The sequence below is a fragment of the Eulemur rufifrons genome, chromosome 16 (assembly GCF_041146395.1).
Source record: "Eulemur rufifrons isolate Redbay chromosome 16, OSU_ERuf_1, whole genome shotgun sequence".
NCBI lineage: Eukaryota > Metazoa > Chordata > Mammalia > Primates > Lemuridae > Eulemur > Eulemur rufifrons.
Genome location: NC_090998.1, coordinates 20443580 through 20459814, shown reverse-complemented (window position 1 = coordinate 20459814; position 16235 = coordinate 20443580). Strand labels below are relative to the sequence as shown.

Sequence of the window (16235 nt, the reverse complement as noted above, 5' to 3'; positions counted from 1 at the left end):
CGAGTCCCCTGACTTTGAATATCTGCGCTGATCACTCTCAACTTTCTGTCTCCAGGAAAGACCAGTTCCTTGACTGCAGACTCATGTATTCCATTGCTTATTTGACATTGCCACTTGGATGTCTACTTCTTACTACTCCCACTACTGTCATCCTGGTCCAAGTCACCAAAATCTCCAGCCTGGGTCTAATGGACATCACACACATGACATATTTAAGATTGACGTCCAAGCTGGGTGTGGTAGGTACAGGTACACACCTGTAGATTACAGGTACACACCTGTAATCCTAGCACTTTGGGAGGCTGAGTGGGGAGGATCGCTTGAGCCCAGGAGTTCATGACCAGCCTGGGCAATAGCAAGACCCCATCTTTACAAAAAATAGAAAAAATAGCTGGGCGTGGTGGCATGTGCCTGTAGTCACAGCTACTGGGGAGGCTGAGGCAGGAGGATTGTTTGAGCTCAGGAGTTGAGGTCACAGTGAGCTATGATCACACCACTGCACTCTAGCCCAGGCGACAGAGTGAGGCACTGTCTCAAAAAAACAAACAAACAAAAAAAAACACCAAAGGGTTCAGCTCCAAATGCTTCCCCCCAAACCTGCCCCACATGTAATCTTCCATATCTCAGTAAATGGCAAGTCCATCTTTACAGCTGTTCATGCCAAAACTCTTGGCATCATCCTCAGTTCTTCTCTTTTTCTCTCACCCTGTTTCCATTGCATCAGCAAGTCTGGTCAGCTCTTCCTCCTGAATATCTCCAAAATCTGGCTACTTCTCACTATTCCCACTACTGTCACCCTGGTCTAAGTCACCAAAACCTCTAGCCTGCGTTGTCACAGGAGACTCCTAACTGGTCTCTCTACGCATGACATCCTACAGCCTGTTCACACAGCAACATAGCAGTTGCTCCAAAATATGCCATGATGTCACTCCTTGGCCCACCCTTCATTGCCTTGATTCTCATCTTAGAATAAAAACCAGTCTTCATAATACTCTACCAGGCTCTACAGAATTTATTCCCCGACTTCCCCACCGGTTAGCTCTAATCTCCTCTCCTCCATCTCTCTCCCTGCTTCTTCATCTCCAGACACAAGGGGCCCTTTGCTCTCCCTTTCCTTTGTTCCCTCCTTGGGATCTTTGCACCAGTGGTTCCCACCGAGCTCTGTATGGCTCACGACCTCATGTCCTGCAGGAATGTGCTCACATGCCCCCTTTGAGTCCTTTTCTGATTACCCTATTTACATCGCAAATCGCAATCCCTCTCCAAAAGCATCTCCTAATCCTTTCAGGCCAACGCTTTCTTTCTTTCCAGAGCTCATGTCACCATCTGACGTACTGTTCATTTTATTCATTTATCTTTGTTTATCATCTCTTTCCCCCACTAGAATATAATCTCCGTGGGAACAGGGTTTTTTCCTTATGTCCCTGTCACCCAGGACCTTGCCTGATGTGTAAGAGATGCTTAGCAAGTACTCATGGAATAAATGAACAGCTAACTTGAATATAAATACTTAAATCTTCATCTGACAAATTATAGATCTAAGGAATGTTTTTCTAGTGTTGATCCCAAATCATCTCAGGAGTGACGGAGAAAAATGTCACGTATCATCCTGGACGTGTGAGGGCGCTGTTCCTTGCCTGTCCCTCCTCTGTGTGTCTTCTCTGGAGTTTGTTGGACTAATGCAGGGGATTCTTACCTCTCTGCGGGCAAATGAGTAGATGTTACGTTCTAATGCATCTTTATCAACGGTATTTCCGTAGCTCTGGCTGTTCCTTTGACAAACTAGAAAGCAAGGAAACAAAATCCTCTTCCTGTGCTGCGTGAAGCACCCACCTCGTCTACTAATGAACACAAAGACTCCTGGAATTTTATTTTTGTGGTTTAATTACTTCATGCCCATATGAGATCCTTCTAGTGTATACTTATGTATTTATTCCAATTTATTCTTCTGGCATAGTCCATGTTATTGGCTTGAGATTCATCCAGGGTGGCCTACTTAGTTTCAGTCTGGTTATTTTCTGTACCAGTTATGTGCGTGGAGGTCTTCCCCCAGAGAGCTCCAACTGGTCTGCATTGTTTCAGCAAGTAGGAAACGCTGTACCTGGCACTTATTGCTGACCCAACTAGAAGTGGCCGAATGACGCATTTCCCTTTCAGTGGCTATTGCTGGGTTTCTATATTCCCGGGGACTATAAATAGCACTTCAGGGCATACTCAGGTACACTGAACATTTTCTGTGCAGTCCATTCCAGTTCAGTGATTGCAGCAAGCAAGTCACATGCCGTCTGGTTCCACACTAGTTGCTTGCCCTTTAGTGCTGCCTAAGTTCTAGACAGACCCACCCAGGATGTTTATTTGCCCATAAACACTGCACTTGCTCTCAGCAAATACTTCTGTGCCTCTGATTATGTTGCTTTCTCTCCCTGGCAAGATCCTACTTATTCTTTAAGGTTCATCTCAAGTGACAAAGCTTTCCCTGTGTTGGCTTGGCAGAAATGTTTTTTTTGTTCCTCAGTGAGATGCCCAGTAGCACGTGGTGTATATCTCTTCTGCAGCAATGTTAGCACGACATTAGGGTTTGTTATCTAAGTGTATATGTTCACAGTCTCCTTACCCCTTTCTCTCCTCACATCCCAAATTATAAATACTGAGGCCTGTGGCTTCTGCATGTTTGTATCTCTCCCCAACAGCTGGCATAGGAAATGCTCAGAAACGTTTGTCGAATGAATGGATGATCGGTATGAATGAATGAAATTGCAGTCACATAGGGGAGTAGAGTTCTCTTGAGTTTGTTCCCAGCTTAATGCCTTTAAAAATAATCCTGTGTTTAAGTTTGGAGTTTTCTATTTTCCCCAGCAAACACCCTCTACTATGTGCATGGCCAGTTGGAGACAGAAAAAAAAAAAAAAATGTTGTTACATTTAAATACACTTCAGGCAGCTTTTTTGTTTTGCTGTTTTAAAAGGAACACGCTAGTGTGTTCCTCACAAACTTCTTGGCATCTTTCTTTTCACATGCTCTTTTACGCTCGGCCCAGTCTTCAGTCAAATTCCTCCAGAGGGCCTGCTGTAAACAATGATTTTGTGAGCGGTTGTGTGTTCTTTGCAGTGAAAACCCGCCTTGTTTTCTGTTGCTAGGCAACCCCATTCCAGCTGCCATTGAAGAAATGCGCGGTGGTGGGAAATGGTGGGATTCTGAAGAAGAGTGGCTGTGGCCGTCAAATAGATGAAGCAAATTTTGTCATGCGGTAAGAGAGAGCACCCACAGCGCGGCCTCTGCCTTCTCTCCTTTTCCCCACCCCTCCCGTGAGCCCGGGGCCTTTCAGAACCAGTCACTGTGATGAATCGGTTGTAGCACGCTCCTTAGCTTCCCTTTCAGCGCAGATACAAGGGAGTCGAGGAGAGGGGTGTAAGGGGAGAGAGGGAACGTGCCCCCAGAAAGTACCAAGCCCAGAAGGCTCCCATGGAACAGAGATACCCACTCTGCTGCGAATAAAGGCGGCAGGGAAAAGTGGAAAAATTCAGATCTTAGTTTAGATAACACAGTCAGGTGATTAAAACTTTTCAAATTGTTCCTTTGTTAAGGCTAGCTCTGTATCAATAAACATGTTAATTTACTCATTTCATTCTGCACCGTGTTCCTCTTAGTTTTTCACAAAAGCATCTGTAAGTAGCGAGTGGGATCTGAAGAGGGATTTGATCTGTGCGTGACCAGGAAAACCGGAAAGAAGGAGCGATGGTAAAATTCAAACAAGGAGGACTCTTGGTAGAAGGACTGAGTAGAGTGGTGATGTGCACAGTGAAAATGGGAGGTCCCTCCAGGGCATGGAAAGGAATTGCCAAGACACGTCCAGCCAAGGGTAGAGACCATCAAATTGTATCGGCACCAACCTGCACTGTTGGGTGATTTTGACCAGACATGCTTAGCAGCCAGGTATAGAAGCAAAGGCAGCAAGTAATTGGATGAATGCAGGGTTGAGATTATCTGGGTGAGAGGGAAGGAGGACAGGGAATGACAAAATGGAGGCTTCTGGCTAGAGTGTGGAGTAACACACCTTGAAGTCTGGGCTGGATGGGAAGAGGGCTCTGAGACAAGAGTGGAGGTCAGAGGAAGAGGCCAAATGATGGGGTCATTCAGAGCCAGCAGGGGAGCTGCGGGCTCCTGGCTGTGAGTGAGGGAGAAATGGGATAATAATAATAAGAAGAAGAAGCTAAAGTCAAAGAATAGCCCATAGAGGATAAGATTTCAGAGTTTAATTTTTTTTCTCTATTTTTGTTGCCCAGCTAATTTCTTTCTATTTTTAGTAGAGACGGGGTCTCGCTCTTGCTGAGGCTGGTCTTGAACTCCCAAGCTCAAGTGATCCTCCCACCTCGGCCTCCCTGAGTGCTAGGATTACAGGCATGAGCCACCTAAAATTATAGCTGGGCATGGTGGCACATGCCTGTAGTCTCAGCTACTCCAGAGGCTGAGGCAGGAGGATTGCTTAAACCCAGGAGTTTGAGGTTGCTGTAAGCTGGCCTGATGCCACGGAACTCTAGCCCAGGAGACAGAGTAAAACTCTGTCTCAAAAAAAAAAAAAAAATAAATAATAATAATATTTCAGAGTTTAGCTTATCTAGGGATGAGCAGACATATGGTAGAAAAGGAAAATGTTTGTTATTGGGGAAGTAAAGGAACTTTGCAGATAGACTCTGGGGGGACCCCAGGGTCTTTCAGGTGGACCCTAGAGTCTCACTGAAGTGGGAATGTCTATGAGCCAGGTGTCAAAAGGTTCCTTGGCTGGAAAGGCAGAACACTGCAGCAACCCAGAGGGTAGAAAACTAGCAAAGGAGGGAGGGAGATTTTGCGTTTGTGTTTATTTTTAAGGATCAATAAGTATCAGTCTGAGAGTGCCAAAGGTAGCCAAGAGAACACTAAGCCTCCTCTGAGCCCCGAGGCAAGTGGGGTGGGGAAGGGTAAAGGCTCTTTGTGAGAGGGTTTCAGGTGAAGCCGTGGACTTGGGGGAGAGCCAGGTTCCCTGTCGAGGATGAGAGTCGGACTGCTTGTTAGACACTTTGTCTCACTTGGTGAAGCCTGCTGCAGAGTGGGGAGATCCTGCTGTATCTCCCTTTCCTTCCTGGAGGTGCCCTAGCCTAGTTTTTCCAGTGTAGGACAGTGTTTTCCTCTCCGTTGCATTTTTTTCTTTTTGGTAATATATACAAACAATTGGAAAATTAAAAAATAAATAAATAAAAATTTAGTTCTCTGAATTCCAGTCAATGTAGTATGTGTTTACTGAGTACCTACCACACGTGGGCCTTAAGCTGGGTCCCGAAATGGTGTGTTGAACAATTCTGGCATGGACTCTCTGACGGGGGGCACGGGAGGGGCTGCGATTCAGATGCACCGGAGCCTCTCGAGAGAGGTGGTATCTGGGCTGAGTCCTTTTTCCATCCCACCCCGGGCACAGAAACAACCCGTTCAAGGCTCTAATGTGGCAAAGACAGCAAGTGCTGCTGCAATGGGGAGAATGGCGTGAGATGGAGCCAGAGAGGTGTTTAAGGCATAGGAGTGGACCAAATCACCTACAGAGTGTGGATAGGTGGGAAGAGGTCTGGGCCACCTTCAGGCAGACACTCCAGTGTTTCCGCATTAGGTGAGGCTGCGGACCCAGCAAGGAACACAGAGGTAGGAGGACACGCCCTTGCTGTCCACTAGGTCTGCCACCTACAGCGAGCTGTTTGACCTTGGCTGGGGCTCAGCGTTCTAATCTGTGTGAGGAGCTGGGAGTAGATAATTCCTCAGGCTTTTCCACTGTGGCAACTCAGATTCCATCTAGGATACTAGGAAGCTGTATGGTTGTAACAGTTTATGTCATTTAGTTTAAATTTTCAAATTGTCCTTGTGTGTAAGTTTATTTGCTTTCTCGAAAAACCATATAGGAAAAAATGAATAGGTAACGTTAAGCTCACAGATTCAGAGACATTAAGTGATTTCAAGTGATCTTCATGCAGTGTAGAAGGAGTCAGTGCAATAAATATATTTTTATATCATTCCTGAGTGTGTCTGTGTGTGTACCATTACATTTAGGAAGACGGATATTTTAAACTTAACGTGAAGAAGACTAGGCCTGAGCACCATAGGGGGTTATCTAGTGGGGCCACATTTATCACGAATAAACAAGACTAAGTTGGCCTTATATGCATGCAATCTGGTACAAGTTCAGAATTAAGGAGTGCCCAGAACAATATTAAGCATAATGTTCACAGACTATGAGAGAAGTGAAGATTGAAAAGAATTCAGAGAAGTTAGCATAATAACTAAAGTTATATATGCATGTTTCTTTGGTTTAATTTCAACAATAGTGCCATTTTCATAACACATTTGAATTTTTAAAAAGCTTTATTTATGGTTTACTATATGGAAGTAATAAATGTTGATAAATTATTTTAAAATTATTTGACCGTTTACAGATCTATTTATAAATGATTGCTCAGTAGACATTTTGGGGGTGCCCTTGGAATATTGAGATGATATCGTGTATTCAAAATTAAACATTTAGTGAGTAAATGTAGATTAGAAGGCACATGGTATGTCTGATCCTAGACGATAGGATGCATGGACAGGTATAGTGAGAGAGGAGATCCAAAAATAGCCCTGCCTATACATGGTGAGGTACCAGATTACAGTTCAAAATGTCTTCTAGGATATAACAATTCCATAATTTTCTTTTGCTCAGATGTTTTCAAACATGTCTTCCAGTGCTAAAAATCAATTTCCCATTTTTCAAAGTAAACATTTCCTCTGTAACCAAAAACAACACTTTGAAAAATAATATTGTAGCATTCAGTTTATCTGGAAGGTCTGCAAAACAGAATTAACAGTGATTGCATCTTGGAGAGGAACTGGGTGGCTCAAAGATTCAAGTGAGGGCAACAAAATTTTGGTGCCTTTTTGAATTATGCTCAAATACATGTTTTGCATACTCAAATATACACAAAAATTTTTAAGTAATTTTATGGTTTTTTTAGTTTAAATATTCCTCTCTGCCAAGGCCATTCCCCACCCGCCTCTACTCCCCAATTCAAAGAATATTCATTTCTCATCAATTTTGTGATCAGGTCTCTTTTAGACTCATGAGCACAGTTGCTAAGACACTTTACCCATTCGTATCTGTCAATTGTGCTAACAAGCTATAATGCAAACTTTGAAACACTTTTACACAATTATGCCTTATTAGAAACAATTTGACTGTATGAAATGTGCCTTTTATATTAATCTATGTAATTATCAACTTAGTTGAGGAGCTAAAATTATGGTATGCTTTTCCTGGGAGAAGAGATACAGGAAAGCGTCACAGGTATTTGCACTTGACAAGAAAGTTTATGCAAAAGAACTTAAGGCAGATATTTACACCAAAATGTACTGTCATTATTTTCCAGAAATGCATTAAGATGCATATAAAATATTATCTTTATTTCATATAAAATGCATATAAAATATTATCTTTATGGTTTTAAACATTTTTCTCTGTTATAGGATATAATCAGTTTCTGCAAATTTTTCTTGTGCTGTTACTCTGGCAGTAAGTGTGCAGAGACCCAGACATATGGGCCAGGGAACACACGGAAAACAAAGTATTTACTCATGAAAACCAACTTGTTTTGTTTAATCATGACAAAACAGGTTTCACACTTCTCAGCAATATTCAGAGTTTACAATTTTGGTATAACACAGTTGATTCTCATGTTTCCAAGGGCAATCAAGATCAAAGCTTCTTTAGGAGAAAAGTGTCCCACTTTTAGTCTGTGTTTTATCTTCAAAGAAGTCATCTTCATCTCTGCAAAGATCAGTCAAATTGTAAGACCACGGTCAGTTACCATAGCCGGATGAGCCTGATTGTTAATGCATTAGCACACTGCCTCGTGAGAATCCTCCGGAAACCACATGGGCCTGGGGTGACCACTAGCCTGTAGATGTCTCAGGAGCAGGCTCTGTGACTTGGGCGCTCTCCCGAGTCTCCCACAAAGCCCACTGTGTTTGCTCTCAATGGGCGATCGGCAAAGTCACTGACTGGCTGCCTGACTTGTGAGTCTCTGCCAGAAGCAGCAATATCTCATTACCAAAGACCAGAGGGAAGAAAGATTCTAAATCAGCTGAGACAAATTTCTGCCTAGGATCCCCTGGTGTGGTGAGAGTCACAGGGTAAATTCAAGACAAAATCAGGGAACTTGAGCTGATCAGCTGAGTGGGTGCATGGATAATTCCATTTCCTGGGGGAAATTTGTAGGGAAAATTTAGTAGTTGGGGAACTAGCAGAGACCTCAATATTTGTAAGCTATCTTTCCCTATAAATAAATGATGCTTTGGTGTGCTGAAGTAATAAAAAGTTAGAGCTGCCCTGATGTGGTAGGGGCCAAGTTAGGGATATAGGTGGAGAGGAGAAATTAGGACACAGTAATAAAACCTCATGGAAGCTATAGGCTCATTTGGGGTTTTCATAGATAATAAATTTATATTTAATTACACTTGTATGATATTTCTGATTTGTGATAATTTTGAAGTCTTACTATATGTGAGACATCAAGGTTACAAACTTTTTATACATTACTTCTTTTAGTCCTTAGTATTCAATAAAAGAGCAAAAACCATTATCCTCATTTTGTATAATGGGTAAACTGAGGCCAAGCAAATGAATTAATTGTCTGATGTCCCACAGACAGAAAGCTATGGGATTTGGATTTGCAATGGCTGTATTTTCCATTGTAAACAGTCATAAGACATTATGGCCAAGGAAAGCAACTGGAACAGGGTGGTATTTTAGAGGTAGGATTGGCTGGTTATTTCCACACTCAGGAAAACATCACCTGTTCTCTTCCTCTTGGCTGAACTGGGATGGTGGGCAATCATTGTGCTTCTTTGGATGACGAATCATTATGTCTTCACGGGTAATCAACCTATGCTTTGGCCATGTACACAAAAGTCAGACACGCGTTGATTTAGGTGAATAATACATTACCATGCATGTACTATTATAATTTAGATTTGGGGGGAAAATAAGAGAAACACAAGCAAATATATTAATTCCTCCCTGTCTCTTGAGGTTTATGGGTATGCAGAGAATACTGTAGGCTCTGTGTCCTCCAGTGTACCACACTCTCCTGAGTCTAACGTCAAGTCTAATACTCCCTGTCCTACCATCTCAAAAATATTTCGAATGGAATAAAAACATTTTAGTTACCGTCTCTTTCCTCTCATAGATCATTGACGTCTCTAGGCTGACATTTTCTTTCTTCTAAAACAGGACTAGTTTTTGTGACAGCATTTTGAAGATGCTGATGGTTAATTAGTCATCTAATATCTATTAAAAGGGAGAAGTGGTAAAAACAGTTATTTGTGAATTGAGCTAGAATGACTAAAGTTCTATTTGTGTCATTATCAGCGACAATTTAAAAGTATGTAAATAATTCTAAAGTGGCTGTTCTTGTTTCTCTAGATGCAACCTTCCTCCTTTGTCAAGTGAATACACTAAAGATGTTGGATCCAAAAGTCATTTAGTGACCGCGAACCCCAGCATAATTCGGCAAAGGTAAGAGTTGGTTGTGAGGAACTAGGAGGAAGGCCTTTGAAGTATTTAACATCTCAAAGGCAGTAAGCATAGTTCAGTTTGGGAAAGGAAGAGGAAAACCATCTGGACTGGCAGGAAGGATGGAGGGGGACTGTAAATAAACGAAGTAGAATTATGGGAATCCAAACAAAATTTTATGTTTCCTCTGGAAGTCTGTTTCTTGCCTTTAGAGATGGTAGAAATAACATGAGAACCAATTGTTTTGCTCAAAGAACAGGGCAATATTCTGCTTACTCATCACTACTACTTTCCAGTTTATTGGCTTCAGTCTCAATTTATTGACTGGCAACTATGAACTGAATTAATATCAAGAATAAAAACAAAGAAATGACCAATCTACTGTACATACATGAGTCAAAATAGCAATATTGTCAGAATGTACAAGAATGTGTGGCTATACTATGCTATATTCCATCAGATATGGGAAAGCAGATGGAAAATTCTTGTTTTAGTATCAGTTCCAGAAATCGTGGAATTCCTTGGAATTCCAAGCAATTCCGATCTTGGAATCTGCTATGGTAGCTTCTGGGGGGCCAGTCTCTGGCTAATGAAGCCCATCAGTGATCCATCAGCTATGTCTCCAAAGACTGTTCATTGTAGAGAATGAATCAGTCTCTGAGGAAACAGGAATCAAACATTGTCTTTAGACCCTCCTATGTACCTAGGAATTAGGGAGTGAAATATCCAGATGTTTGGGCCCAGGCACTTGTCATCCAAGGACGTCCTATCCAAGTCAACAGTATGTGTGTGTGTCACTTTATAGACAATGCAGTACTACTTGTTTTGGTTCATAAGTGTTCCCACAAAATAGATAACTAGAAATGCAATCAAACAATTTTTAATTTTGAGAGATACTGTGAAATTACCCTCCCAAAAGGTACCATTTACTTTCTCTTTGGTAATGGATAAGATTGCCTGTTTCCTCATATCAAAAACAACATTATGCATTGTTAATCTTTTAAGTTTTCATGAGTATGTTGAATGAAAAATGATAAATTAGTTTTTATTTAATTTGCATTTTTTCTGAATATAAGAAGGGCTGAGTGGGTATTGATTATTAGTATTTCTTATGTGCATTGCCTCTGTATTTTTTGCCTATTTTTTGCTTTCATTTAAAGAATGTTTTTCTGTTGATTTATAGGAACTGTTTATATTAGGGATATTAGGTCTTTGTTTGCTATATATGTAGCAAATATTTTTTTTCTAGTCTTTCACATATATTTTAACTTTCATCCTATTGGAGTTTAAAATTTTTCATGCACTGAGATTTGTTAGTCTTTTCCTTTATGGCTTTCATAAAAACAAACTTTCTTTGGGTAATCTTCTTTAACCTGCCCCTCCTCCTCCATCAAAAAATATCCTATATTTGTCTAGTGCATTTATAGCTTTATTTTTAATATTTAAGAAATGTAATCCATGTGAAAGTATTTATTTTTTATTTTTATAACAATAATTTTATTGTTTTTCAATAAAAATATATGTTCATCATAAGAAATTAAACAAGTACAAAGAAGAAATAAAAGAAGACTCACTGAAATATTTTCTTTGATTAATTTAAATTTTTTAAAATACAGATTCACAGGAAATTGCAAAAAAAACCCAAACAAAAAAAAAAAAACACAAGAAGGTCCCTTGTACTCTTTACCCAGTTTCCCCCAAAGGTTACATCTTTCATAAACACAGTTTAGTATTTTGACTATTATTTTGATTTGGGAATAAAATAACTTTTAAGAAGGAACACATATTTCTGTGGAGAGGAATGAAACATTAAGCGTATTATATCCAGGAGCAGAAGATTCTGTTTTTCTACCCAAATTTATAGAGTTGGTGTAAGGTTTAAAATGAAATGTGAAAAGGAATGTTTAGAGCAAGCTTGAGAACAAGATGTTAGAGAGAGAGGAAGGGAGGGAATGAGGAAGGGAAAAAGAGAGAAAGATTGTGTTTTTGAGGAAAAAATATAACTACAAATGAACAAAGGACAGGGTCAAACATTAAACATTGAAGAGGAAAGTGAACCTGTCAGTTAAGACTTGTGTTCAATATGAAGAAAAATTCATGGACAAGCAAGAATCATTATTATAAATATTGGTAAGCATTTATTTAACATTTCTATGTGCCAGATTCTGTGCACTTTGTATGCACTGCCACACTTAATCCTCAAAACAATCCTTTAGATGGAAACTATTTCAATTTTTGTACTTTACAGAAGAAACCTGTGATGTGTAAGTCGCAGAACCTGCTCATACTCGTAGCTCCTAATAAGCGGTCTGGGACGTTACTCAGACCTCTCTTATTCCACAGCCCATGGTCTTCATCAGTGACCATCTCGGAAAGGAAAAAACTGAAATCATTTTTTCTTCTGCTCTCACACCACAATAACAATTGAAACAGAAGACTTCTGTGACCAAATATGTGTAGATTTTTCTCTACACACCAAGCAAGCCACCCGTTCTGCAGTGAACACCAGCTGGGTATCCCCCAATTCAATTCCGATATGTCTACCTGGAGACGGTGTCAGATCCCACAGGGTGAGGGCTCAGTCCCATAAGGTAGTCCTCCCTCCCACACAGCCACAAGCCCAGGCCGCTGAAACTTATGACGGACTGGCTTCAAGTGAGGGATCCCAGGACTCCATCTTTGGGTTCCATTAATTTGCTAGGGAGGCTCGCAGAACTCAGGGAAAAACTTAACATTTACTGGTTTATTATAAAGGATATTACAAAGGATACAGATGAAGAGATGCATTTGACAAGGCATGGGGCAGGGATGTGGAGCTTCCACACCCTGCCTGGGTGGGTGCAGCACCCTCCAGGAACCTCAGCTATGTAGAAGGAAGCTCTTTGAACCCAATCCTTTCAGGTTGTTATGGAGGCTTCATTATACAAGCATGAAAACCATCAGCCATTGGTGATCAACTCAACCTTCAGCCTCTCTTCCTTCCCTGGAGGTCTGAGGGATGGGGCTGAAAGATACTGCCACATTAGTAGGATCTCATTTAATCATTAATAATTAGTCTAGTCTGTCATATTGCATGGATATCTCCCAGGGAGACCACTCGGGTTTGCAGGCTTCCATTCAGTCTTGTCGGGTTCAAAAAGCAGGAGTGGAATCAGCAAACATATAACTTCACCCTTTGGGCATCTGGTATAATTGTGCTAAGAGATAATATTCTCTTGCCCTGAGCCTCTCTGGAGGTGTTAATGCAATGTTGGATTTCCCTCGTTGCATAATCAACTTATTCATTTCTTTACCCTTGGCTATTACTTCTTCTTTTCTCCATTTGTTTCTTACTTTGACCCAAACTTTTTTTTTTACCATTGAAAGGGACGTTAGATACAGGCATTGTGCTGGTCCAGATTGCTGGCAACAGTACTAGTCTAGCAGGTGTCTCCCTCAATCCACTCCTACTCATATAGGGTGGAGTTACATAGGTAGGTACACAACCAGTGGGCTGTCCCAGACATCGGACAACACAGTGGCATGTACTGTTAGCCCTAACTCTGCCAGATGGGGTGAAGGCACAATCCACCCTATTATGGGGCCTTCAGGAATTCTGACATGGAGGTTAAAGGAATAGCTACAGTCTCTTGCTTAGGAACCATCTCTGCTTCTAGCACCAGCATCCTCCCTCACCCTCTCTTCCCCAGATACCCCAGAAAGGTGGAGGAATCTATCCAGTGGGGACCCTCCCTTAACCCCTCTCGTGTTGAGTGTCAGCACGTACTCATGAAGGCGTGTAAGCCAGCCTCTCATGCCTTTATCTCCCCTTGCTTTAGATAGCAAATGTTTCAACTACCCATTCTAATTTTCTATTAAACCATTTCTCTGAGGATGGTACATAACAGGATATGTCTGTTTGATGTGGTATTTCTTTGTCCACTGTTGTATGTTATGGGCTATAAAGTGCATCCCTTGGTCTGAAGAAATGTAACCCAGAGGTGCAAATTGGTACGGTATCTTCTGCTTTAATCTTTTGAGAGGGTTTTGGGTGTCGGTCTCTACCACCGAGTATGTAAAGCCCAGTTCGGAATAAGTATCTATTCCTGTCAGGAGCTGTTTATGGACTCCCAGTGCTATTGGTGTGGGTCCAGTGTAATCCCCTTGCTGACTATATGCGGAGCCCTCTCCCCAGGGATCTTACACGTAACCGTCTGCAGTCTCTCTCTCTCTCTCTCTCTCTCATTGACAGAACAGTTCTTGTTGGCGTTTTGTGCCGCAAAGGGTGCAAGAAGAACATGTCTACATTCAGCCCATCTCTGCATGGCTGCAGCTCCCCCAAAACCACTCATTTTTTGGACCTTTTAAGGTTGGGGGGCTAGTGAAGGGGTCTCATTGGCTCCTCCAGTCTTCCATAGTGTTGCACCAGCCCCATCAATGTCCGCCATGTTCATCCCATGTTTCGATAACCATCTAAAGATTTCCACCCTGCTGAGATGAGTCCCATGACTCTCCGCTTTGTCTCTCCCCATTTTCTTTTTAATCACTTTAATGTCCTTGGTATCAGTGAGAACCATCTGTGGAAGTTGAGATAGCAAGTCAGATAAGATTTCCTGAACTGTTGTTTGATTTTGTTGGAGCAACATCACATGGGGCACCCATGAAGAAGGGGCTCCCTTGATCCCCATAACCTGGATAATGGGCACAATTCAGTGGGTGACTATCCCAGTCATCGTAAAGCCAGTCTCATGTGGCATACCTATAAAGCCTATCAGCTGCTTCATCTGGGGTGCTCCACTTGGCACCTACTAGGGGAGTTAAGCAATCCCCCTTCTCTGGGTAAACAGACCTTACAGTGGCTTTTATCCAATCCTCCAGGCTGGCTGTTCACTTGAGAAGAACCTCCTGTGTGTCTGGATCACGTATAGCCATCTGTGATTGCTCAGTGGTGAACTGTGGGTCCTGCATCAACCCAGACATGTTCCTCCACTCTGCAGCTTTTAAACCCAAAGACACCGCTCCTGCCTTAGTTACTCTCACAGTCTATTTTAGCAAAGATTCCTCAGGGAGCTCATATGATACTCATCCACAAAATGAGACAATTTCTTCACACCATACCCTCTAGTTTCGATAGTCTATTGGTTTTACTCTTCCCTCACACTGACTGACTTCTTGGTGAGCAGAGTTCATAGAGGTACTTTCTGTTGTCCAGGCATAATTTCCCCTTTGTGGGTGGCTTTGAGGCTAGTGATCTGAGCTCAGACAGGCCGAAAATTGAGCTCGGTCTAGCCTCAAGGCCTGACCCAGCACTCTCTTTTGCTTTCATTTTAGCTATTAAATATAGCAATAATGACAGAATCTTGTGTTTAGAATGTTTCTTATTATGTTGGATTTCCTTGTGTGTCACTGAGCCAGCTGCTCGGGAGTGGGGTCTGCCACCATCTCTGAATTCCATTGGTAACTTTTACCTTTAGTAGCTGAACACAGCACAGCTGCAGTTTTATACCATGGGTGACCACGTGGCCACCCAGGAATCAAAGGTTCCTCATTCCTTACCCTTTTATCCTTTCTCTTCCAAAACCACATGTGTCCATGAGCCAGGGCTGCTCTAGCAAATCCAGTGCACTGACACTAATTGTGAGTCAGTGGGAAAAACCACTCTCAAAGTGTGTTTTTCCTTCGCTCTCACACCACAACAACATCAACACAGAAGACTTGTGTGACCAAATGTGTGGGGGTTTCTTCCCACACGCCAAGAAAGCAACTGGTTCTGTGGTGGACACCAGCTGGGTGTCCTCTAATTCAATTCTGACACTATCTACCTAGAGATCCCACAGACTGAGGACTCAGTTCCACAAGACAGCTGTTCTCTTCCCACCAGTTTCAAGTCTGGGCTCCTGGAACTTCTGAACACTCAGCTGCAAGTTGGAGTTCCCATGACCCCCTCTTCAGGTTCGATTAATTGCTAGAGCAGCTCATAGAACTCAGGGAAACACATTTACTGGTTTATTATAAAGGATGTTACAAAGGATACAGATGAAGAGATGCATAGGGCAAGGTATGAGGGAAGGGGATGGAAAACCCTCCAGGAACCTCCACATACTCAGCTATCCAGGGGCTCCCAAACCCTGTCCTCTCAGGCTTTTATGGAGGCTTCGGTGAGGAGGCATAATTGATTAAACCATTGGCCAGTGGCCACTGGTGATCAACTTAACCTTCAGTTCCTTTCTCCTCCTCACCAGCAGCCACAGGGTGGGAGCTGAAAGTCCCAGCCCTCTAATCCTGCCTTGGTCTTCCTGGTGACCAGCCCCCATCCTAAAGCTGCCTAGGGGCTGCCAATCATCAATCAATCATTAGAGCACAAAAAATGTCACTATGGAGTTTCTAAAAAAATTAGGAGTTATATGCCAGGAAAAGAGGTCAAAGACCAAACATGTATTCTACAATATCACACGGTTACACTCTCTGATCTTCCCAGGTGATCTATGTATTACACAAGGAGACAGAGTTTTCACAGGTGATAAATCATTTTGGAAAAGTGAGTGAAAGCTTCTTTGTTTTTAAAAAGGTATACAATGTTACAAAGTTTCTGTTCAAATCAACATGCATGCAGCAATTCCATTTTGTGAAATGAGAAAAATAATTTTATGTACCATAGAAATGAAATTTTTTTTAAATTTCTATTTCATTG

At 42.0% G+C, this 16235-nt stretch overlaps 1 protein-coding gene across 1 annotated transcript in view; it reads left to right on the top strand.

Annotated features, from left to right (window-relative positions):
- ST8SIA1 (ST8 alpha-N-acetyl-neuraminide alpha-2,8-sialyltransferase 1) overlaps positions 1–16235 on the top strand; it is a 151203-nt gene that overhangs the window by 82664 nt on the left and 52304 nt on the right. Inside the window, exons 3-4 of the mRNA XM_069491128.1 lie at positions 3138–3247; positions 9476–9568. Of these exons, the coding sequence (XP_069347229.1) occupies positions 3138–3247; positions 9476–9568 (203 nt within the window). The remainder of the gene's footprint in view (positions 1–3137; positions 3248–9475; positions 9569–16235) is intronic.